This window comes from Ambystoma mexicanum, chromosome 9, assembly GCF_040938575.1.
Source record: "Ambystoma mexicanum isolate Mex_15411 chromosome 9, UKY_AmexF1_1, whole genome shotgun sequence".
Classification (NCBI taxonomy): Eukaryota; Metazoa; Chordata; class Amphibia; order Caudata; family Ambystomatidae; genus Ambystoma; species Ambystoma mexicanum.
In genome coordinates, this window is record NC_090931.1 from 444,173,092 (window position 1) to 444,199,358 (window position 26,267).

The window sequence follows — 26,267 nt, forward strand, 5'->3', positions numbered from 1 at the left end:
TCAGAAGGTTGATGGGCACAACTTAACCATGACAGAAATCTTTACAAACATGTCCACAAAATAGAATGGGTAAGTTCCATGTAAGTGATATTAACGTTAGAGAGGTAGCTGCCCACAAACAGGTCAAAAACCCTCCCTTCGATTTTCACTTAACTGTGGAGACTGTGGGACCACATGAAAGGAGACCCTAGGTAAGAAGTGGATCCAGGCCACATGCCTTACTTTCCTGTTTGAAGATGAGTTCAATCAGAGCTACTCAGAATTTACCATAGTCTGCCTGGGTACCTACGGATTTTTCTCTGGTACTACAGCAGAAATTCCAAGAAACACCAGAAAATACATTCAAAGGGCCTATATCAATAATCCGGAGACCACTGGTTGTAGAGACTCTGGGGCTAGCAGGTCAGTAGTGGACAAAAGTCTTGTCCTGTCTGAGGGGTGTTGGTAGATTATTGCACGTCCAAATTGGTCGCAGGAGAATTGGTCACAATTTGTTTGCGCATTTTACTGCATATATATGTGGGGGGGTGTTTAGGGATATAAATAATGTAAAGGGGTTAAGGAAGGGAATGCGGGGGGTCTCCTCCTGAATATACATGCAGTAAAATGTACCTGTCAAAAATAAATGCAACCAATTCTCCAAATACCAATTTGATTCTATGTAATCAACCCAAACCGCCTGAGGTCTATCTACTCTTAGAGCCTCAGACCACCAGACTTCTTGGTTGCCCCTTGTAATATTCCCTAATGCGGAAGTTACTGTAGAAGTGGATGGATTATCTGTTTCTGTTCCAGTGAGTGTCCAGGAAAATGTCTCTACAAGAGTCCTGTTGGGGAGTGGCTTGGAAGAACTTGGCATGGTGGAGCCAATTCCCCCGACTGCTGCTACTGCTGTGGTCATAAGATCTGTCTGGGCACCTTCGAGTGACGAAAACCAATTAGATGTTTACCCTTTACTTCTATTTTTTCAAAATGGGAGTTGAAATAGGGGGCTGCTGAAAATCTTGTCACATATATCAAACTTTGGGAAAGGTAGGCAGCAAGTGACAAGGGCCCCTTTGTCCACTTCCAGTCATTGGGGTTCCCTTTGAGAGGGCGGGTATTTACTTAGTAGGGTATTGACCCAGTTATTCTGAGGCAGTACCAATGAGAAATTGTCAGGACTTGATGGTCGTGTAGGCGATGATACCTCTGTCCCCAAGTTCCACTCGAGCAAACAGTCAATATACTGCCCGAGCAGCCCTTGAGGCCACAGGTGGTGAATGTCGTCAGCCGGAACCAGGAATGCCGGAAGATGTTTTCCCCTGACCACTGTAAGGCAAACACGCGGGTTAGATAACCAATACACCCTGTGCACAATCCTAAATGTATACCTATAAGGAGCTTACCCTGAGTGGTTGTCTGGAATGTGATGTAGGGTGTCTGTCTGAGGGGCCGACAGGGTTGACGACAAGGTTGCAGCCTGGCAAAGCACTTGAAGGATGGAATCACCACCTGATACGGAACCTGGTACTGTGAGCCAATCTAGATGGCACGTGATGCAGAGAGCGGAATTCAAACCAAAGGATAATCCAATTGCAGTCCAGGAGAAAAGCCAAGGTCGTGTCCAGGGGGAGCGGTTCAAGACAAGGTACCAAACTAGGGCAATCCAAGAATCAGTCCGTGGGAGTAGCCGAGGTCAAAACCAGGAAGAAGCAGGTCCAGGCGAGGTACAAAAGAGGAAGCGGTTCGGAATCCAAAGGCAAAATCCAAGATCAAGGATAGCCTCGTCCGTAGTCCAACCAAGATCAGCTGTGAAGCGTGGATGGGAGTTCGCGCGTCACTTTTGAACGCTCGCTCCAGTGGTCACGTGACTCACACACGTGATTGGCGCACACGCAATTGGACGTGTGGAGGAAGAACGTCCAAGCGTCAGCAGCGGAGACGCGGAATGTTCATGGCGTGTCTCCACGGCAACCGCCAATGCAGGAATGGAGAGCGAGGCATAAACCAGCGTCGCAGAGTTCGGCCAGCCCCTTGTCGGCAAACCTGAAGGCGAGAATGTGCAATGGTGCGTGTGGTGTCTTGTTGTGTACTATGATTCTGCCGTATATTGATGGAATTACGGGATGCAATAGGAGGGTTTGTGGATGTGGATGGGGGCGTGACAGAAATGTCACTACAAGAGCAGTGGTAAAGGCTCTGCTCAGTATTTTTACAGGGGAGAATTCACCAAAGAGATTGTCTGACGGGGATCCAACTTTATGTATAAGTAAATGCAAAATATGTGGCAGGAATGTGGGGTCCTAGATATTTCTGGCTGCATATCATCCTCAGACCAATGGTCTTGTTGAGAGAGTCAATAAAACCTTGATGAGCATGGAGGGCTTTTTAGAAGTGTCACTGAAGAGGAAGTGGTCTCTCCTCTTACCATGTCTTCTCTCTTTTCTTAAAGAGAAGTACCTCAGGAGGGAGATGGATTAGGCTACTTTGAGCTGCTCCGTAATAATCCTATGAGAGACACATTAGACTTCTTCAAGGAAGGCTTGGAAGACTCCTTGCCTAGTCCAATCTTAAATGTAATAGACTATGTCCTTGGCCTCAGGAGAAGAATGGCCAGTAGGATGGATGAAGCAAAGTAAACCTGAAAGTACATCAGGCTCTAATGAAACACTGGTTTGCTCAGAAGGTTTCTACGGTCGATCTACCTGAAGAACATGAAGTCCTTATCCTTGAGCCTACCAAGCATAGAGCTTTGAAGAACAAATGGACTTCTCCCTACAAAGTTCTTTCAAAACTTGGTGAAGTCAATTACCTGGATGATTTTGGGTTTTGATTTCCAAGGATGCTCCAGAGCTTTCCACATCTACAGCTTAAAGCCTAGTTCCATATAGAAGTGGCTGCCTTGATTTTGATATCTGACCAGGCGGACAGTTGAGAAAGTGAGCCTCTCCTACACCTTCTCCAACCCAAACCCAAAGATGGCTCACTGGAAGGAGTAAACTTCTCTCCACATTTGACTCCCACAGAAGCAGGGAGATTGTAGAGCTTTGCTCCAACAATGTGTCTCCCTCCTCTCACTTGAACCAAGTATTACATTTGTATGACAAAATTATATAGACAATGGGGAAATTGACAGAGGTCACCAAGATTTTTGGCATGGTGTAATAACAGCATTCTGACAGTTGTGTCCAGTTCCGTTGTACTGGTACCGTACCTAAATCAGGGATTAAGCATTTACGGTTCTGTGGGGACTACAGGGCTCTCAATACAGTCGCAAAGACCCTCTACTAAGAGCTGATTAGCTGGTAGGCAAAGTAGATGCTGCCACATTTTTTAGCACCTCTGGCCTCAGACTACTGGCAAGAATCCTTAAGAGGCTGTGCCAGGGTGAAACAGCATTCTCCATCCCAGAAGGCATGTACTAGTTTAAGGTCATGCCTTCTGGACTAAACGATACACCTGCCACTTTGGTGATCTATGCCATGCATGGTCATGAGAACTCCTGTATTGCCTTCCTGGATGATATGCCATCTTCAGGGACTCCTGGGAAGGGCATATGAACCACCTCAGTCAGGCTTCAGAGCACCAGCTGGCCTGGCGGCCTCAGTCAGGCTTCAGAGGGCTGTGAGTACCTTGGTCACGAGGTTGGTGGGTGCAAAATGCAAACTCTTCTCAATAAAGTCCTAATTATCCAGGACAAGAAACCCCCAACTAATTTGAATCAAGTTGGAGCCTTCTTGGGCCTCACTGGCTACTATAGGAACACCATGGGGGACTATGACACAGTAGCACCCACTCTCAGACCTCTAATCAAATATCCCAAAAAGTCCATTTGAAAGATGAATGTCAGAGTGCCTTTAATGGCTTTAAGGAAGTCTTCTGACGAAAGAAAGGTCAGAAAACCATAATTACAAGGGAAGGTGCTATCCCATCATGATCATTAAGTAAGCAGCTCAAGGGTATAGAGCAATTGTGTGTGCCCTTTGAAGATTTCAACCCTACCTGTCTGGATCCACATTCAGAATCCAAACTAACCACACACATTTTAAGTGTTAAAGCACATGAAGGGGGAAACCCTAAAGTTGCTCCTGTTGTTCATCAGTTTATAGGGGATGGACTCTGTTCTTGAGCACAGGCCTGGTTCTGACCATGATAATGCAGATGTTCTTTCGAGGATGTACAACCTACCAGAACCTGAGGCCCATTCTGTGAGGGGATTAGTTCTCATGTCCTTAGGTTCGGTATGTGAATGTTAGGTAGAAAATCCACTTTTTGTCTTGTTTGGCATTCCCTTGTCATTTTTCTGGCTTCACTGAGTTTTTCTCCCAGCCAGGTTTGATTCCAAGCCTGACTGACAGTGCAGCTTAGTGTTCTGCCTTAAAGGTCCTTAAGACTCCTAGGGCAGGGGTACCCCAAAAGTAAGTTTTTGTCTCCAAGAGCAAGAAAGTGCCCGCTCTCTATCTGCTAGTTATGTCGCTATGGTGGTGGCTTTTTCACCTGGTTGAACTGGTTCCACATGGCAAAATCCATTTTACCTGGATGTGTCCTTTTTATCACATTTTCCACTCATCAAAATGAGATTGTCTTTGTTTCCCCAGAAGACCTGAGGAGTGACATAAATAGCCCTTGTCCCCCATTGTGTAAGCAAGAGTAGGTGGCCATCTTTAGCCACTGGATGTGTGTGGCCCGATACTATGGGCTGTAACCATTTCTGAGAGTCATGTGCAGATACTTGTCTGGGAGAGTATGAATTCACTCCTTTGTGTGAGAGCTCTTCCTTAGTGCATGGGTATGCTTGGAGGGATGGCTGGCCACTTGCTGATCACCCTTTTGTTTAAATGATGCTTGGTATGTGATTGAGGTTTGTGTTCATTCACTACTTACCAAGGGGGAGGCCCCCTCAAATCGTCATCAGCTGGAACACTGAACCTGCTTTTAGGAAGGATTGCTGCTCAAGTAAGGAATAACGCTCAGCACCAGCCTCCTTTGACACTCCAAATAATCGAAAGGCAGAGCCCTGCCTCTAGGGGATGGCCAGAAAGAACCCACAATGGTGCTCCTTTCCCCTGACCTCATGGGAACAATTGGTTTACAGTTCCTGCTCGAGGGCCTGGTCTCCCAGATTTTCCTGACCGTGACTGCCTCACTCGACCCAGAAGAGGGTGCCAGGCCTCTTAAGACAATACGTGAAAGACCAAAACAGAGAATTTTCATCTCTGGATATCAGGCAAGCACTCTGGTTCCATGCCCCAGAGGATTGTGCGGCCTCGATTCCTGCAACTGCACCGCCAAATTCCCCTTGCCGACCCTTCTGCCATCGCTGGCTCATCTCCGTTATAACCTGTTCAACCTATCTTCAACATTAATTCATGTTTGGGGACTCTCATAGCAGACCACATCTTAAGCAGTCAAATGCTGTGCCCAAGGAGACATGGGAACCCTTCTCACCTTTCTGCTCCTCTCTGCCCGACTCCTGACCTAAGAATCACAGGACCAAGAATCAACACGTTTCCCAAAGCTTTTGGGGTCTCTCGTCAATGATGACCCATCACTGGATCCCTCAGTGGATGCTGAACAATGTGCATAGCAACCACATCTGGCAACCGCCGATTAGCTGTTGTGGGACTACTTATTAGGGCCTAGGGTATTGCTCTGCTGACACTGTGGTGCTGTTGGCAAGTCTTTTCTTCGGTCATCTCTTCATCTTTAGGCTTCTTCATCTTCAAGGCACTTTTGGAGGCGTTCCTCCAATGGAACTTCAGGTACTGCTTCTTGGGGCACCTTTGCACAAAGGTAAGTAACTCTTTCCTGCCAAAGACTGCCTCTACTCGCACTACAGGTATCCTGTGGTCTCCTCTTGAAGAACTTGCCAGCCTCTATAGAAAATCGAATACATAACTGTTAATGTTTTTTCCTTCTAGGGGGAACTTTCTATTGCCTCTAAAGAACTCTTACTTAAACCTGATACAAGGTGGCATCTTCTGTTTTTAGTTATTTATCTTTGAGTGTATTGCTTTTTCTCTTTGCTTTTTTTTACATAAATATTATATTTCTATAAATACATAGTGTGTGGTCATTCTCTTACTGGATACCAACAAAAAGTTCCTACGTGCCTGTGAACCATCATACTTTACTTCCTGAGAGTTAGACCTGGGCTGCTCTGTCATGACTACGACTTGGAGAGCCTGGTGAGCTTGAGGGAATCACTACCAGTACCTAAGTCCAGAATATACACCAAAAGATCTCAATCTCAAGACTTGAGGAAAATCTCCCAAACACAGGAGTGAAGGTCGGTAACCTTGTTAAGGCCCTCACTGCACATGGGCCTTGAACGTGGCCTTCAGGGACCATAATACCTAGTATAGCCATCAGACCAAGTCTAAAAAACGTAATTAGAGCATGTATTCTTCGCCTTAAATAGTACAAGTTTAGAATACAGGCACTAATCGTAGCAGAATCCCATATTCTATACTTCTACTGTGTTCTTCTCACAGCCTCCAGCTCTGTGGCCATTCAGTACGCTTGGAATGGAGGCTATAACCGCCTGTAAAGCCTGCATTGCAAGCTTCCCTTTGTGATGTGTAAACATTGGGCACTGGTTCAGAGACAACGGCAAGCTGTAACACAGAAGCTCTGGGTGAGTCTGCCCTTTCTTCCCATTACACAGCAGTTGGAACCCTTACAATTGTGTGCTATTGTGTGCAATGTGACCTTCACCCTCATTAGAGGCCCTCCACTTCCGGTGGGGCCACTAACTTGAGCAGCAGTCACCTACCACAGAATATATAACTCTAGTGTGGGCTCTTAACTCTTCATTAAGCTGCCTTTTAAAATTAGTGAAATGAGATTTGGCAACTCCAAAAAAACGCCAGGACCCTAGTATGTTGACCAAAGTCTTCAAGCACCTACACTTTATGCTGTAACACAAATGTGCTTGGGTCCTCGTAGAATCGGCGAAAAGGAAAGCACCTTGGACATTTTTTGGGGAATCAAGCATAAACAGGTTGGAAAGGAGTGGTGCAAGCATGCATGCTTGGCAAAAACCATTACTGATTGACAAACTGAGGTGGCTATGATTACCCGATGGCTGGAGTTTCTGAAACATTCATGATGCGTACACCATGTGGAATGTTGGCCTGAGGTCCATAAAGAAACAGTTATGTTCAGTCCCATTGAGGCTGAGCACTAGCCCCCCCTGCTCTCATCCGGATCCCTACAGTGCTAGGTACACCCATCCGTCTAGCCTCTCTACAGTGTGCTAGGCTGCTGCAGATAGAAAAGGGGCCCTTCCACTCGCATTTCATCTTGTTCAAGGTGGTATACATTTAGAAACTTTAAACTGGGTAATAACATAATAGTGCTTAGAAGAGAGAGAGTAATCTGTCAGGAAGCACTATTTAAAAAGTCTATACATTAAACAAGTTCACACTGATATTTATGTCGCGTTAGGAACTGGGCTGGGGGTGAGCTTGGCCGGTAACCGTCCACTGAGACATGTGGGGCCTGATTGAAGTGAAGGCTTAGGGTCATTATCAGCCATGCCCACTACCCATCCTGGTGCTTATCGCCATTATCACCCCAGGGCTCCCTCTGGGTTCTAATAGTTTTTTTAAAACTTTATTTAAGGGAATCGGGTGTGCAACGACCGTGCAAGCCCGAGTCCCTCTAAAAAAGAATGGCCTCCAGCCAACATAGAAAACGGTGCCAGTCACTTTTCTATTTTTATGGAGGCTGCAAAGGGTGGCAAGAGACTGAGGTAGTGGAATTGCTGGTAGGTGTCCAGGGGGGAGGGAGGTGAGGGAGAGAGAGGAGAGCCATGCAGGTAAGAGGGGGCAGAGAGGGAGTGAAGCAGGATGGCCACGGAGAATGAAAAAGAATGGCAGCATGGCGGGAGTTGCACTGGAGGCTGGAAAGGAACCGTGGTGCAATCCATGATCATAGTCTCTTGATTGGCTGGCACCACTGCCCTAGGTGCTAATGATGATTAACCATATCACATGGTTACCACTGTATGTACCTTCCAAGCTTAGTAGAAGGTACATGTTCCTAAGAGTTATTTTAAGCTTTGGGGGTATGTGTGTGACTTAAGTACAGCAGGAGAATAGGCAAGCACAGGACAGATGTGAGAGGGAAGCACTTGAAGTGGGAGTTAGCAATGAGTGACTATTGGGGGTCGCAAGGCAAAGGTAGTGTAAAAGTGAAGAAAGAGGAGTTTTGGATGTGGAGAGAGATGGACCAGCTGAAATAATGGCAGCCATCAATGGCTTTGAAGGCCAAGCAGAGAAACAGGGATGGGGTGAGAGTGGTGAATAGACTATTTAAAATGACCCCATTACACATTGAGATCTAAAGGAATAAGTGTACTGTACTGTTAGATAATGACTCCTACAGTCCTATCCCTTTGTTGGCACCAATGAGAGATTTTCCAATCAGGGAATGGGATAGAGATTTTCCAGCATTCTTATATGTCCACTACCAGCATACAGATGCCTGAGTCTCTAAAAATACAAATTGGGCTATGACGGAGCCTGATCTGGAGATTGGTTGGGCTTGAAAAGAGTCGGTCAAATATCTAGTTTGAAGGCTGGAAGGACTGCATTACTGGATGTAGCCCGATACCGAGGCGCTGGTTTTAGCTCCTACTTATCAAATCTCAATTTCAAACCCTGTAATAGCGAGGATGATAGTAATGGGGCAACGTCTGTCTAGAAGTCTAGAAGTGCTAGGAATGAGTAATTCTTGTAAGGAACAAACAATGGCAGGGCTGGAGTAGTCACATCTATATTGCATATAGCAACAAACAGACACAATACACTAAGAAGAGACCTAATCATACAAAATGGTACCAGTGTTTGTTATTTACCAGTTTATTGCATAACAAGTTATTGCCTGTACTGTACATAAAAATACAATGTTCATTTATTTATTAACATAAACATGTTGTCGTTTTTTATTAACAAAGAAATATTAACAAAGCCATAAACCAAACTAATAAAAGTAAAACGGCTTACCTGAACGAGTAAGATTGTAGCGAACACCTTTAACTCACAATACATCAGCGAACATAGTACTTGTTAGTTCAGACATTTGCTCAATAGCACTCCAAGTACCATCAACCAAAGCGGAGCAAAGTATAGAAATCACTTATTTTTAGACATATTCCCCTATTTTCTTTTATTTTATTTAAATGTTATCGGTTTCTTACAAGCAAAACACAAAACACAACACATAATCAGAATACGTCATCTTTTAGGAGTCCCTTAGAGATACCCCTCCCAGTTATCAAACGAGTAGGCAATGCACTGTCGTCGTTACTCATCAGCCGACAATATGTTCAGGCGTTTTTCAATTAACATTAGAAATCGAGTTAGTGGTAATATCAGTTTCATGTCCCATCCTTGAAACATATAGGCCCACCAGTCGTCGGCACAACGGGAGGGGTAATTTAGGCCCCAAGTCCCCAGGTAAATTGTCCTTTCTGAGCGAAGTACCGTGCAGAATAGCACCAAATGCTTCAGGGTTTCCTTATCTTTAGCGCATAGTCTACACATTAAGGTTGAGACTTTGTTTGTTCTCCATGACGCCAACGGCTCGTTAGTTTTAAATGCGTTCAGACGCAGCATCATGAACACTCCTCGAGCCTGTGAGTCTGGAAACATCTCGATATAGCGTTGTAGCACGTTAAATGGCCTTGTTTCAAGCGGGGCGTCCTTCATCATGGAGGCTGTGGCACGTTGTGAGCAAGTTTGCTCCCAGTCCGCGCGCCAGATTTTCAATTTGGCAGCATTCCGGTCATTATGCAGCATATCTAGGCTGATTCCGTGATCACTCAAGATCTCTTCGCATCTTTTAGACCATAATGACACCATGCTATTATTAGCTGGCGATGGGTCATGAAAGATGTCAAATTGTGGTATGTGCTCACGCTGACGAGATTTCCGAAACAAACTTACTAGGGCCCAGCATACCCTAGCATGTAGCGAGATAAGCGAGAGTTCATACCTCACACAAGATGTCAGAATTCCCCTTGGCAAAGACAAAACTTTAGACCAAAAACAGTGCTCCAGCGATGACCATGTATCATGACTGCAACCCAAGGCGTTTTCAGCACCATATAATAACACTGGGATTACCTTTTGATGGTAAAAAGCTAGGACTGGTTTTAGTGAAAATTTCCCAAATTTTTTCTGTATGATGACTGCTTGACTGGCCAGTTGTTTGCATTTCCTTTTATTTTCAATAATCCATGGTCCATCGTTGATTGATGAATTTATTAGCATTCCGAGATATTTTACGTTCGGAGTTATCTGAATGGCGTCTCGACCCAAGTGCCATCTTGGTTGTCTCAACTTGTTTTGTCTTCCGCTGTTAAGATTCTTTAACACCAAAATTTCACTTTTTTTGTGTTTATCACCAAGTGGTTAGATGCAACATATTGGGCAACCGCATTCAGTTTCCTCTGTAGGCCAACAGGTGTGAGGTCCATAAGAACGAGATTGTCGGCGTATAACAGCCAACTTAGACGGGTCTTCGGGGAAAATGATCCATCTTTGATCTAAGTGTCAATGCTCTGACCAAAAAGAAGGCAACACCAAAAGGTGTAAATAGGGAAAGATTGTGTCTTTAGTCCAATACAGAGCTTAGCAAATGCACTGAATCTGAGGTTTTATCGGAAGAGGCTTCGAAATTTGTTGCAGAAGCGACAGAGAAATAAATTAATTGGTGTTTTCACTAAACCTTTTGTCTTGGGTGCAAGTGCAGTCCCAGGTATCAAGTTCTAACTATCTCCCTACTATTTACTTAAGAGTGAGGATATCAATGCAATATGTCATGAACAGTGATTTCATATTGGGATCCAGCATTTGGCCCAGGTATGGTACCCAACTTCTTACTCCTTTAGGGGAAATACAGATCGTGTCTAGTTGACAGCAGGGCTTTAGTTAATATGGCACACTCTTGAAATTCCCAGAATGCCCCACTGATTCTGTGGAAATCCACCCCAGTTGATTTACCTGGGCCTTGCCCCCATATCCTTAAACCCTTAGCAAACCATCAAATTCCATCCAGGCCTAAACCAAGGTTCATTCCCCACCCGTTCAAGGACTGAAACCTCTTCAAGATGGGATTAAGAAAATGTCTGCTCTTTAGCTGCATGTGTTTGTGTCCAGTAAAATAGAGGCTTAAAAATAATTGGGGGGATGATGGGTTAAACTCCCAGTTTCTCATATCTTAGAATATATGGGACACGTAAGGAGGGCCGCATAAGATTTTTCAAAACATATTCTCAGGTAACTGCATATTTCACTCTCATACAAAGAGCTGGCCACAGCCTTCACTCTGTAGGCCACCAAAAGGGTGGTTACTGTTAGGAACCCAAAATTACTATGCAGTACATTAGGTGAATAGCCCCAGACGCCTGCTTCAAAAATATTCTCTTATCCACCTGTGGCCCTATGGACCACCAGACAAACTACCCCCACCCCCACCAGAGTCAAACCATTTTATCGACTCTAGACTTCCCCCTCCCAATACGCAAATTCCATAAAGTGGTATATGATTCCAAGCCATGCTGTTGGTCTTAGGTATGTTAAGGGACGGCTTTTCCTTAATCAGTATTTCTCAAAACCCTGGACCAATGCCATGAGCTGTTCTGAGCACATTTATTATTACATCATTGTTCACAAACAACAACATCAGGATCTTGGCTCTACCCATCAAACGACATCAGCTTTTACTCCCACCAAGCTCAAACATTGTTAAAGAGATTCAACAATGTTGGGGCAAGAACACATCCCTGCCTGACCGCTTTACTGATTTTAAAAAAACAGCCATTGTATTCCCCTCTTGGGACATTTCTGATTCCACCATATTTCCTAAGAATCGCAACAAGTCAAGTTAGAATACATCCATAACTTCTGACGAGGTTCCAAAAGCTGAGGACGATTGACAAAACCAAAGGCTACTTTAAAGTCTATGACACATACAATGGGGATCTTCTATAGCTAAACACTGATAATGATCAGCATTCAGAACCAAGTGTACACCCACATAAAATAGTAAAATGGTACTGACCCTGTACATCCCATGGCCACCTAGCCACCCAAAGAGCTTTCCGCCCCACCACCCGGAACCAAATCCAGTCTCTGCTACTGTCACTGCAATCTGTCAATGCTTATAGTCCCCATGGTGAACCCCTTTATGGTATATCCACTGTTCTCACATACTTACAGAGCTCACCTTGTGAACTCGGAATTACATTCCTTTCTTCGCCCCAGTTCTCGAGATAGCACAGATCTTTGAAGAATAACCCAGAAAGGTGATCCAGCGCTATAAAGCCTGACTTTGCACCCCCTCTTCAAAATTAGTCTAATGTGCAAACCAAGCACTGGAAGTCAATCAGACCAGATACCAATAATCATATTAGATTTGACTCTTTATTTGTGTATACATGTTCTAATCGTTTGCTCATGAACTAATCAGGGGTTCATGGACAGTAATGAACGAAGAGCTGCATATCAAGATATACAATATAGGTTTCAAATACCAGTTGAAACTGTATTGATAATGGTGATGAAAAGGAATGTGCCAGAAATTACTTCATTTAGGTATGAAAAGAAGGGTGTAAATGGTGACTATTATACAACCAAATCTCATCTCTATTTGCAAACCCATAAGAAAAAAGCATTTACACATGAAAACAATCTATTTACCTTTTCCATATCTTGGCTTTTTTCAGAAGGAATATCTCTGAGACCACATGTAACTTTGGAGTGGAGCCACATGTTTCGAGTTATGCCTTTACTTCCTCTTGATGTTGTGAAGTATGATTTTTCTGCCATGGTTGGTGATCTGCTAGTACATGCTCAAAATATGTTTTCGTATTTTGCTAGGCATCAAAGTAGTTTACATTCTGTCTGGCTGCTATCACGTTTCGGATATGTTAAGTCACCATTTTAATACATGAAAATACCTTATCCAACCAATTTAATATTGGATATTACCCAAAGAGATGGCCATGTGATATGATAGGATATGATATGGCATTTATAACGCGCCTATACACAAGTGTTTCAAGGCGCGACGAGGCAAGGGAGGGGAATAAAGTGAGGACAGACAACGATCCTACTAGGCCAGGTGAGTTGTCATTCAGATCGCACAAGTGCGAGGGAAATTACTTTGTCATTCATCTGAATCAAAATGTTTCAGATTGTATAGTTAGAAGCAATATTTCTACATTCTTTTTTGTCAAAAGAGTTGCATAAAAGAGTTGCATTAGACCATACCAATTTGTTCATAAAATATTTTTTTCTGCCTTGCTCTATGGGCCTTTTTATCAGTGTTCAGAAACTAAATCAGACACTTATGTTGAAAAATGTGTTTCCTTCTTTTCAATCATCCGAATGGTCTCCCTTAATCCTATATAATGAATTTCTTGGGATCACCTCTTGTAAACTTAAAGTCCTTTGTGGGGAGGGGAGTTATTCTTTAGATGTAATAGATAACAATATTTAGGATTCGTCCTTTGCAAATAATAAAAAAAAAATTTAAGGAAGAAGTTACGTTACAATTCCCACCATGAAACCTTATTTCAAATTCTAACAGAAAAGGAGGACATTGTGTTTTTATTTGATTTATTCTTTGTAATGTCTGTGTTGTACCAAACAGTTCAATACATCACTTTGGGTCTCATTAAGAGTATGGAGGTGCAGTACAAACTCACGACCTTACCGCTGCATTACCACACCGCCATACTATAGGTTTGGTGGTAAGGTGGAGGATAAACCTCCAGTAAAAAGCTGGAGGTAAATCCGCCACCTTACTTCCAAAACACCACAAAATCGGGGGAATAACCACCGGCGAAGTCACCACCGATGGTAATTCTGCCGAAATCACCAAGGAGTCCTATGAACTAAAGAAAATGGAGACAGACTGGCACTGCCCTGCCACTACTTGCAAACCCGTGATAAATCAGCAGGACCAAGTGGCGGTAACAGTAACTCTGTTTGGCTGTATTTCGGTGGATTTTCCGCCAAACTCATAATGAGGCACTTTGTCATTATACTTCAATGCAGGATTCCTTTATTTGATTGCACAAATAATTATTTTGAAGATATATTTAGCTCCATTATCCGAAAAATAAAAATAAATTAGCTTGCGGATTTCAGAAGCACTGTTCCATCTTCCTACGTGTATAACACCTGTAACTTAATACGTCCTAACTGAAGAGTATCTATTTAAATATAATGTGGCATTTCCACTGATACTTTAAGCATGGTTAGTGAAACATCTTCAGGCGAAGCAAAAATGGTATACTTCCCCTTATATCTTGCTTCAGCAGAAAAAAGGATTAGAGCGGAAAAAATGAATTTGGCAAAACCAGAATAATTGGTATGTGTGAATTATTCAGAGTGTTATGGCTATTTTGACTGTGTATGTGCGGAATAATGAATAATTTACACAAACTGCACGAATTATGGGCAGATTTGAGAAAATGGTCTGGATTTCATTTAGCACAACCCATGATAAAGTAAAGTGCCTGTTGGTTCTGTAACAGACAATGTTGTTCGTACTTTTTTTAAACAGTTTTTCCAACACACAAACAAAGCAGGACAAAAAACATTTCTCAACCTTCCAACATGAGCAAGGCCGGATCTAGCTCCCCCATTTTAGCAAGACAAAGCTTCTTATGTGGCACACATCCCTTTTCGTGGTAGCATGGAAAGAAAACAGACGTCATTGATGTAGACAGATGGAGGGGTCATTATCATGGGATAATGACCTGCCACTAAGTTATTGCAAGAGAGGTAGCCGAGGGCTGTAAATTGGGGGTCATTATCTCTATAAGAAAGTGAAAACATTTCCCCATGCTTTAGCTTTCTCCGTGTTGCATTTAATAGGGTGCAGCAGAATGTTCTCCGTGTTGCATTTAAATAGGGTGCAGCAGAAAAAAACATTCCTATGAGAGAGGAAGTGCCTTGTTGAAAAAAAACACTTGCCAGGAAATTGCATTGTTGTTTCCGTTTGCTTTTGAACACAGAATGTTCCAAATGCAGTCAATGCCAGTAGTTATTGACTGCACTATGAACATTCTGATTGGCTCAGAGGAGGTCAATACGATCTCCATGTGCTAACAGTCTTTTATTTACTCAAAAATGCTCCACTCTGCAAAGATGAAACTGTAACATACTCATGGTGATGCAAAGACTATTTGATAACTTGACCAACTAATTTATCTAGGGTGAAAAGCCGGCATCACCGAGGTAGGCCCAACAGCTGCTCGGAGTCTGCAGTGAAACACTCACGGCACAATACAGAGAGGAAGAAGAGTGTGTCTCGCAGCCCTGGCCACAGGGGCAGCTCTTGGAGCTCCAGTTTCTCCCGATCCCGCTCCAGGGAGAAAAGATCGGTCAGGAGCCGGTCCCGATCACCTTCTCAGAAAAAGAACATCACCCGGTAAGAAACATGCACCCCAAAATGTGCACACTCATGGTGAAGTGACCTAAGGTCATATCTATAAATTCCACTTGTAAGAGCTTGAAAAACAAACCCTACTACTGCACTGTCTTGTGCAGGGGCACGAACTACGGACCTGATTCAGAGGTCTGTGTAAAAATAGAAATGTGTTGTTCCGAGCTGTAACAACACATTTCTTAACTGTACCATATTCTGACAGAGAAAGAATGTGTTACAAGGACACAAAAGCCTCTGCTTTTGCATGAGCCTGATTTACGGCTTGACAAAGGAATGCTGTGCAGCCAAATGGAGGGTATTCTCCTCCCAGCAGCACTGGTTTGGCACATCAATAAAAGGAGTTGCAATACAACACCCCGCAGGTGCCGTTAAACACCACTGCACACTTTTCTCGTTCATAAACACAGCTTTCTTAGACTGCAGCACCACTTTTCTAGTTTAAGAAAAGTTCAAGAAAACTTTCTTAAATTAGAAAAGTGGCAGTCTTTAAAGAAATGCTCGCAATGCCACTGGAGCACCTGTTTGCCCCACAACGGGAGATTTCATCAGCTTTTGCTGCTGGAAAATATGACATATCCCCTCCAATAGTTCCACCCACTTCAGAATGGTGATGATGGAAACCGGAGGGGGGCAATGCCGACTTTCCACACTCTTTTTATCATGAGCTCAGAATCAGGCCCTACTTCTGCGTTACCACATCATCACTGCATGCCAGCACACACTGTCACTTCTGTAGGTATTTCCACACCATCACTTTTGCTTATACAAGGCATCTACACAGCATCTTCAACAGATAAAAAAACACGAGACATAGATTATAAAATAACAGAATACCACAATATTGATTATGTAGTCCTACAGTATGCTGTTTTACTCCAAATTGTTTCCACTATCCATATTTCGTTTAATAACGTAGAGAAATCAGTGTCAATGATCAGTGTTTAATTCATAACATTTTAGCAGTCAGCACTGCTTCTTTTAATTTCATCTGTTGGAAATGTATTATAGTTGAGTCATTCAATTACAATTACATTCCATAAATGGGTGCCAGTTGCCATGTGTTTCGCTCTATCCCTACTTTATGTAGGACTTAAAGCGCCATCACAAGAATATCCTTCACTTATGCCTCGGTTTTTACGGAATTCATCTTTTCATTGAAAATGTATGTACGGGCAGTATGAGACAAGATGTGTAACAGAATATTCATACATTTTATGTTTCTGATTCAGAGAGAAGGAGAATGAAGCCCGTACCCGACACACGGATAGCACAGAGGCATCGCGGCCCAGGAGGCGCTCCAGAAGTTATTCTCCCATCCGCAAAAGGAGGCGCGACTCTCCGAGCTTTATGGAGGCCAGGAGAATAACAAGGTAAGCTCGGAGATGAGGTTGGCAGGAAGAGTCAGTTAAAGTTCTTCTTTGTCAGAGGACCAACTACCAGAAAGCTCAGAGATGAGGTAGGCAGGAAGAGAGTCAGTTAAAGTTATTCTTTGTCAGATGACCAACTACCAGAAAGCTCAGCGATGAGGTAGGCAGGAAGAGAGTCAGTTAAAGTTCTTCTTTGTCAGAGGACCAACTACCAGAAGGACCCAACTGACGTGAATACCTCGACTTCATGTGATAAGGCTTATATCCCTGAAGTTAGGGATGGCAGTTATATGTTGATGGGCTTCGGCAGCCACCATGGTGATGCGGGGGGTGTCCAGAAAGATTTCCAGAACGTTGGAAGTATTCATTGCCCAGAAAGCCAGATTAGGGATGTTAATTCTTAAGGATGCCTGGCGACTGCTTAAAGAAAGGCCTTTCTGTACAATCCTAGGTTCTTGGTTTGTAGTGGGGAGGTGGGACCCGGTGAGTTCCTCAATGCCCAGACAGCCTTCAGCATTAATGTTTGCTTGCAAAGCTACAAATCAGATTTATTAATTCCTCTTGATATTCTGTGAATATTGAGGATCTCTCAAAATCAATGGGGCATGTCCAGACAGACCATGCAACACAAAGGCCCAGATGGAAATTTTAATGCAGCATAAGAGTCTTGGGTGTTGTAAAATGCCCTTTGCTACTCCTGTTCCTATTTCCCATCTGTCAGTGAACTGTTCTATTGTTTGAGTAGAACATTCCAGAAGCAATGGGTGCCTCTTGGTTCAGTTCTTACTTTAGTAATTCTCTAGAAAGTGATTCATATGCCCATCGTCAGCATGGGGATTTATCCATCTCATTTGTATAGTCCGGTCTGGCGGGCACTGTAACAGGGTATTGTGAAGACCACAGTAAAACCACTTCAGTCATAAACCCAAAATCCATTTGCAGCAGGGGAGAAGCTCATTCTTCACCAGCTGCTGGTATGCCCACCTCCTTTCCATCCAGTTCCTCTTTTATTTTGATGGTAGGACATGGTGTGTAGTAGGTAAAACATCATGCAGATGTATCAGAGGTCATCCAAGGCTCGTAATAAGTACTCCAAAAAGGAGCGCACAGCAGGCAAGAAATAATGCCGTTTATTACAGCTGGGTGAGCACACATCAAACAGAACAATGGAACAGAACTGGTTCATGAGAGCTGACAAACCAGCACACAGCGAACATCATGTTTATACTGCTAATACAATGTGCATGGAGTTAGAAACATTTGTGCTTCAAACTTAATCATTTTGCGGTTCCCACATAGCTTACTGGTTAAAATGCATCATTCCCCTATAACTACACATATGCTAGTCAAACATGATTGGAGCAAACAGATATGCCCTCTCCCTGCACATCTCCTCCCCATGTGGCGCCACATTGCTTCCTGCTCCACCTGCAAACAGTTTGCAATTAGTAATAACATATTTGTGCTGACCTCCGACCCTTTATTCATCTGCCATTGGTCAGCACCAAAGTGGAACGAACATGAGACACCCTGAACTTGTGGGAAGTGTAAGGAAGGCATGGTATCAAAGTAAGACAGACACAAGTGATCACAGTTAAAGGGTGTTTATTGAACTTTATCAAGGGTGTGAAAAACGCCTATCTAAACCTAAATCTAAGATCGGGGCAAGCTACGACCATCTAATTACAATACAGTCCTAGCAGAGTCTCATCAAATAAAAAAAGGGCCTATACAAAAAAAAATATTGCCAATCCTTACTGCTATGCTATAAATAGTGTGGGGGTAATGTTCATGAAAAAGAAAGAAGTGTTCATCAAATGATAAGTCAGGATGTTCAGGCCGCGGGCCTCCCTTCTCCATGTTTTTAGCACGGGACAAGGTGGGTCACTCGAGCACAGCACACTATTGGGCTTCTTCGGCACAAGGTCCCAGTTCCTTTTACCAACATCAGGGCCTTCTGTGGCCAGGTTTCTTACGTTCAAAGTCTCTTGATTCAGAGGGTCTGATATACCAGAAACATCGAAAAAAGTTATTTTCCAAATATTCAAGTTGGGCGATTCACTCTTCACCCTGGATCCACCACAGATCTTTTTTTATACAATTAGCCTTCCTCAGCCAGGCCCAGACCAATTTTAGTTCACAGGCATCCCTTAGTCAGGTTCACACTTATCACAGCAACATTGTCTCTGGTGACTCATGGATCACCCCGGATCCCCCCCTTCTGAGCTCAGATCCCTTTTATAGAATGAGTCTCCCTCAGCCGGCCTCAGACCAATTTCAGTTCATAGGCAATCAAAGACTTTTGAATGTGCGTAGGATTTAACTTGACCTGCTGCAGGACCACTTCGATTTCACAGTTCAATCATTCTCACATGCTCAGTTGGATCCCAAACAGAGACCTTCAAGTGAACACCCATGTGGCGCCGGACCACTCTGTATCTGGTATCTATTTCGCTTTCATAAAGTTCAATCGCATACAAGTTATCTTTCTGCATACAATGTTGCTGCTTGCAACCTTGAGTGTAACACAGTCTGTCTGCTACAAATCTGCGACTCACCGGCTGTGCTGAACTCATTGGCGTTGCTATATACATCACCTGGATAGAGAGTTCTTCTGGGAGTGGAAGTGGGACACTGAAGGGTGAGACACGGTATCCCCTTCCCCCACCTTTTCCCCATCCTACCTGGTAGAGGCTTCTTCTGGGAGCGGGACACTGAAGGGTGAGACACGGTATCCCCTTCCCCGTAACACCTTTTCCCCATCCTACCAGAAAGCTCACAGATGAGGTAGGCAGGAAGAGAGTCAGTTAAAGTTCTTCTTTGTCAGAGGACCAACTACCAGAAAGCTCTGAGATGAGGTAGGCAGGAAGAGAGTCAGTTAAGGTTCTTCTTTGTCAGAGCACCAACTACCAGAAGGACCCAAGTGACGTGAGTACCTCGACTTCATGTGATAAGGCTCATATCCCTGAAGTTAGGGATGGCAGTTATATGTTGATGGGCTTCCGCAGCCACCATGGTGATGCAGGGGGTGTCCAGAAAGATTTCCAGAACGTTGGAAGTATTCGTTGCCCAGAAAGCCAGGTTAGGGATGGTATTTCTTAAGGATGCCTGGCGACTGCTTAAATAAAGGCCTTTCTGTACAATCCTAGGTTCTTGGTTTGTAGTTGGGAGGTGGGACCCAGCGAGTTCCTCAATGCCCAGAAAGCCTTCAGCATTAATGTTTGCTTGCAAAGCTATAAATCAAATTTATTAATTCCTCTTGATATTCTGTGAATATTGAGGATCTCTCAAAATCAATGGGGCATGTCCAGACCTGGTAGGATGGGGAAAAGGTGTTACGGGGAAGGGGATACCGCGTCTCACCCTTCAGTGTCCCACTTCCACTCCCAGAAGAACCCTCTATCCAGGTGATCCTCCCGTACTGGTCCACCCCCAGGAACTGGATCCAATAGCGATGGCCGTTTCCTGTCAAACTGGATGACAGATCCCCGGGGACTAGCGGGTGAGACAACGAGGTTTCTCACAGAAGGGAGACATTCACACGGCACCTGCAAGATAGCGACCTACGCAAACACTGTAGTGGACATGGTGAGAACTGGTTACTTTCCAAAGACACCAGAACTCACTGTCTGATTGGTTCTTCATGAAACGTGCCTCCATTTCACCTCCCCATTCCCATATCCACTGGCCAAAGGACAATTTAAGACTGCCTTGGTATCATATGAGTGCTTCTCTGGATTGGATCAGGTCGACTTCCTCAGATCCCACGAGCAGCCATGGGACCAGCTCGCCAACCTTTATTACATCACCCACTGCTGCCTCAGCGACTACAGTCCGCCGGAGACAAGCGGCCTGAGTCTGGCTTCCCCCTCCCTTAATCGTTGTGCACGGGTCATGTGTTTGAAGCAGGCCTTCAGGTTGAGGCTCAACCTATGGCAACCCATAGAGCACGCTCACTTGTGGTTTCACCTTTCTCGTACTTATGCTTACAAGTTCCTTGTGTCGATGTAGTGTCATAAACATGGTGTCCCCCTCCCCTTGTTCCCTTCCAGGCCTGATCCAAAGGCTGACTATAGCACCCAGAGTTCCCTTATTTCCCCCCGTAGGCGGTGTCCCAGACGCTCCTGCATTTTTCCCTCAATTGATAGGTGTGCCCCTCTGTCTGGAACTGAATCAGCACCTTCATTACATTCCCCCCCATCGAACGATCTTTTGATCAATACCCTCTTTCCCATGATCTCCCTACATCGTCCCTTAGGCATCCATAGCTGTGCTACCCTTGTTATGTCCCCTCCTTCATCTTCATAACCTTCCAGTCCCCAATTATTAGACAATCCCGTCCACCTGGGGATCATGCTACCCAAAAAGCATCATAGTCTTCTACATTTTGGTGGGGGTGCTGCAAGCACCACATGCACTCCAGCCTCTCCCTCATTCACCCAGGGAGGCTGCCCCCTCTAGTTCTATACATCCTCATCAATTTTATTAGCAGACATTGTATACTGTGCTTTCCTCTTGCGTCAAACGAACCGCTTTGTGATCCACTGACCGACACAGAAGGCAACAAGCATTACGACAAGTGCTAGGACAATTATTTTGAACATAGCCGCTAGCCACTCTGGCACCCAGGCAAATAGTGAATCAAGCCAATTGTCTGGCACGGTATTATTTGTTTCTTTGACAGTTTTTCCATGTAGGGTATGTATCTTCTCAACAGCTTCCGTAAGTGTTCCATTGGTGGCACTGTTGGCGAGTATTGCTGTGCAGCAGCTGCTTCCTATCTTGTGGCAGACCCAGCCATCCATTGCAATCATTAAGTCAAGATTGAATCTGTTTTGCAAGGCCATCAAGCATAGGGCATGGGGCTCTTCTCGCACTGTGTTCAGTCCTTTTTCGGTCGCGTTTGCCTTCTGGAGCACCTTGTACCGTGTTATCTGCTTGTACTCCGGAAAGCGGGAGGGATGTAAAGAAAACGGATGCTTTGCTGAAAATGTTTAAATGCTGTGAGATTACATCCAGATATGTAGTTGCTGCTCTGTTTTGTCCTTGCCATTTGCTTTGGCTCGTCTCTCACCTCCTTCAGCTCTTTTTGCTTTATTCTTTTCCCTTAGTGTAGAAAGTTAATTGAAAGGTAACAGTTCCTCCCGAGGCACGGCCAATATAGGGCTGTGGAGGGTCACAAGTGCACATATCCCTGCCCAATCAGGAGGCAGCTGGGTGTAGGCTCTGCACCCGCAGGCCCATCAATAATCCATCACTGACGTTGTCCCTTTCTGCAATGCCGAGAGGCTCATCGTCCTCACACAGCCCGTGTTCACCCCCAGCGCGATCGTCCCAGTTGCTCTGAAACACAAAGAATACTGTGTGAGTGGGTTTATGTATACTGGACAGTGTTTTTCATATATCCATGTCTAAGCATGTATATTGACATTCCATATTTCCCGGCACTCACTATTTATTTTCTTTACCACTCCTTCTTCATAACCCACCAGCCCTTCTGCGTGGCACTGCCCCATCCCTCTTTTCCATTTCCCGTCGTGAAACACAGAACTCCCTATTCACATCAGGGGTTTAGTGTGGCACCACGGTATATCGTACACTATCGAGTTATTGCAATATATTCTCCAGCGGGTAGTAGCCAACTGTTTCCCCCTCTGCGCCCCTTCGGTATTGTATTCCAGTATAACATGCTTTGTGGCATCTTACCGGGCCGTGCTTTCAAGCTGTATATAATTATCTGAATACACCACCTTCCCTTTTTCTATCCATTGCACTTCCACTGTGTGCCCCTGAAACAGCCCTCTAGTTTTGTATAGAGACAAATGCATCAGGCATCCCCCCTCCTCGGCTGCTACTTCTTGTGGCAATCATTTTTTGGTGTCCCTGCAATGTGCAGGATTAGCAAGTGCACATAGCAACTGCCGTTGGTGCTCCTTCGCTCCACCCTTTTCATCTCGTGGTACCACGCATTTTCAGATGCTGTCTTCTCCCTCACTGATGGGATCATAGAACTTTTCAACACCAGATTTGATTATTTTGGAGCGTGTCTCTCTTACTGATGCACCTCCATTACCTCTATGCAGTAAAAATCAGAGAAAAGAAAGAAGACAGAAGACAAAGAAACAAAACAATCCTACCCCTATTATTTTCATATCAAGCTCAGTTTTCTTCCTATTGTCACCATTAAACGTTCGCCCATTAGCTTCTTCATTTGTGGGCTTTCTATAAAGTCTGATAGCTGAAAATAAATGTAATGATTATTGTGTAGTACCCCCCATCAAGTGGCGTTTTTCTCTTCCCCTTCTGATGTGCTGCTGTTGACCTGGTGGACGTCGGTGATATGAGTCCATGCCCTCCTTTCTTTAACTTTCACTGCTGTGGGCGTCGCATATACAACTTCGTAGGGGCCAGTAAACCTAGGTGCTTGCCACTTCCATATGATGTTACTGACAAACATTTTATCACCTGGATAGAGGCACAGTGCTTGTGAAAATTCCTCCTACTCACTGTGGGCACTTGCCTGTTCTTCAATGTTGGTCAGCCGACATGTTGAACATTGGACGAGGTGGAAAATGTATTTGAGGACATCAGTAATTTCAGTGAAGTACTTTTTCATCTTTTCTCCTAGAACTTCTGCCATGGTATTAGCATCCAAAATTGAATGCGCAGGCAGGACACGCGCATGCATCCTCCTACTAGTTACAATTTCATGCAGAGTCAAGTGGTGATCCGCACTCAGTGAGTTTGCGAAGAGCAAAAAGCACCAATAGGAGGCAATAAAGCCAGTTTTGGCACAATGAGGAGGATAGCTTTGCTAAGCGTCCTTTAAGAAAGTAATTTAGTCTCTCAAAATCCCGTTTGCCTGCAGCTGGTACACTGTGCATAGCATGTGTTTTATTCCCAAGATTTGTGTTATTTCCTTAAAAAGGTCATTGGCACAATGTTGGCCTTTGTCCGACCTTATTTCATCACAGAGCCCCCACATTGAAAACACCTCCCTTACTAGAAACTTTGCAGCTGACTTAGCGTCATTTTTAGCACAAGACCCCACCTCAAGCCAACATGAAAACAGACAGACAACAAGTTGGCACATCTATCTTGCATATCAACATAGTCAATATGCAAGTGCTGGAAGGGCCCTTACGGTCGTGGTAATGTTCCCTTCATAGTTCTCAAAGTATGACCAGACAAGAATTGTTGACACATCGCACAATTTCCCATGAACTCTGCCACTCGCTCATGTAAATTTGGTACATGCCACCATCAATTTATCTCTGTTGCTATATGCTCTTTGGATACATGGGCAGGAAAGTGCAGCTATTTTAGTGCTACATTTAGGATTTCTTTGTGCATCTCAGGCATCGTTGTGATATTCTGCCTCCAGATCAAATCAATAAGTGAAAGGGAACAACCTATTTGTATCCATAAATCCTTTTGCTCCTTCAGGGTCTCTCCTTCCAGCTCTATAATCTGTACAATCTGTATTGTGTTGAAACTCTACCCCCCTTTCTTCCTCATGACACTTCCTTCATTCTGCCACCATTATCTGCATTTTTCCTTTCACTCCTGGTTACAGTCGCATGCTTCCCTCAGCTAAGTAGGCCGCTTCTCTAGCTGCTCTGTCAGCCAATTGCATTCGCTAAAGATATTTGGTCCTGCTCCTCTGTATGGGTGGCCACTGGCAGTTTCAGGACTTCAGTGAATTGCCCGAGCAGTTCTGCATGTTGTACCAGAGACCCATTGATTCCCCTGAACCCCCTTCTCCCCCACTGTGATAATCCTGTATGTTTTGTGGATTTTACATAGGCTGAATCTGAAAATAGGTTAGCTGCATGCCCTTCCATCATGTTTAATGCACTGATCATTGCCCCAACTCTGCTGCCTTTGCTGAATAATGCGATGGTAATCGCTGCTGGGATGCTATTACATAGTTCCCATTCTTGTAGCACACCATCACTGCTCTACTATGTCACCTTCCAGTATTGGGGTCTATACTTGATGACCCGTCAATATAAACCATGTCTGGCTCTTCTATTTCTTCTTCTTTGATCTGTATGTTCCCTTCCATTCTGTCCATATGTGCTGCACAGTCATGTATGAAGTCCCCTTCTTCTGCAGGTTCTGATATGAATGTTGCCGGGTTTACCACACGACACCTCACCACCTCAATGGCTAGGTTTGTCAGTATTACCTCATACCGTGATGCCCTCTGTATTGTTAATGTGCTTTTTGATTTTTCCAAGATAGCAAATAATGAGTGCTCCACGTACAGTACTACGGGACACCCCATGGTGATTGTTGCTGCCTTCTCTATTGCAAATGCTGCAGCTGTGAGCGCTTGTTCGTGGGGGGAATGTGCATGCATCACTACGTCTAGAATACCGCAGTAGTAAGCCAATGGATTGTGTCCCTGTGGCTTCTTTTGCGTGAGGACCTCCGTCCTCACTGAGCCATCTGAGCGGGAGAACAGCAAAACTTCTCTTTATAGTTAAGAGTGCTCAACAGAGCCGCATGGGCTAATGCTTCTTTTAGTTCTGTGATGCTTTCTTTCATTTCTGGTGTCCATTTTAATTCCCTCTACCCCTTCTGTGCTTCCTTGAGGTCCTGCAATAAGGGTTTTGTGAACATAGAGTAGTCAAAGACCGATGCCCTGCAGTAGTTGCATAACCCCAGGAATGTCTGCATCTCCTTCACTATGCGCAGGCATGCTGTTAAGTGAATTGCCTCTACCCTCTCTTGTGTTATCCTGCGCCCTTCAATGGATGTTATTCGTCCAAGGTACACAACCTCCTCTGCCCTACTCTCTTCTTTGGTCTCACTGCATATCAACAAATTGTCAACATACTGGACCACTGTGCTTGACATTTGTAAATTGCTCAGGTCCATTTGGATCACTCTGTTGAAAATGTTAGGTGACTCACAGTACCCCTGGGGCAGCCTAGTGTGTTTGAATCAAGTCTATCAATACGTGAACGCTGTCAGGTATCTTGAGTCTGGGTGCAATAGAATGGAGAAGAAGGCATTCTTCAAGTTAATGACTGTGAAGTACTTTGCCTTTGGTGGGATGTTGCACAGTATTGTAGCGGGGTTTGTAACCAAGGGAAATTCTGCCTCAACAACATTGTTTAGAGGGCGTAAATACTGTATAAATCTCCACGTCCCAACCTTTAATTTCTGTATCTGGTGCATAGCTGTGTTGAATGCTGATGAGGATATCTGTATGATGACCTGCAGCTATAGTGCATGTAGGGTTGAGTATATTCCCTCATCTGCTTCTCTGCACAATGGGTATTATTTTGCTTGGAACAGCAGTGCCATTTCATTTCATTTTTATCATCACCGCCACCACTCCTTTCAGTAACCCTACATCATGGAGCCCTTTAGTCCATCATTTCTCTGGGACCCTTTTGAGATTCTCGTCTGTGTGTTTTCTCCCCCTTTTCACCA

The 26,267-nt window shown here is 44.3% G+C and overlaps 1 protein-coding gene across 3 annotated transcripts in view; it reads left to right on the top strand.

Annotated features, from left to right (window-relative positions):
* Positions 1 to 26,267, top strand: part of SRRM3 (serine/arginine repetitive matrix 3) — a 672,576-nt gene that overhangs the window by 627,208 nt on the left and 19,101 nt on the right. For all 3 annotated transcript variants that reach the window (XM_069614948.1, XM_069614950.1, XM_069614949.1), the window contains 2 exons: positions 15,220 to 15,435; positions 16,683 to 16,823. In XM_069614948.1, the coding sequence (XP_069471049.1) occupies positions 15,220 to 15,435; positions 16,683 to 16,823 (357 nt within the window). The remainder of the gene's footprint in view (positions 1 to 15,219; positions 15,436 to 16,682; positions 16,824 to 26,267) is intronic.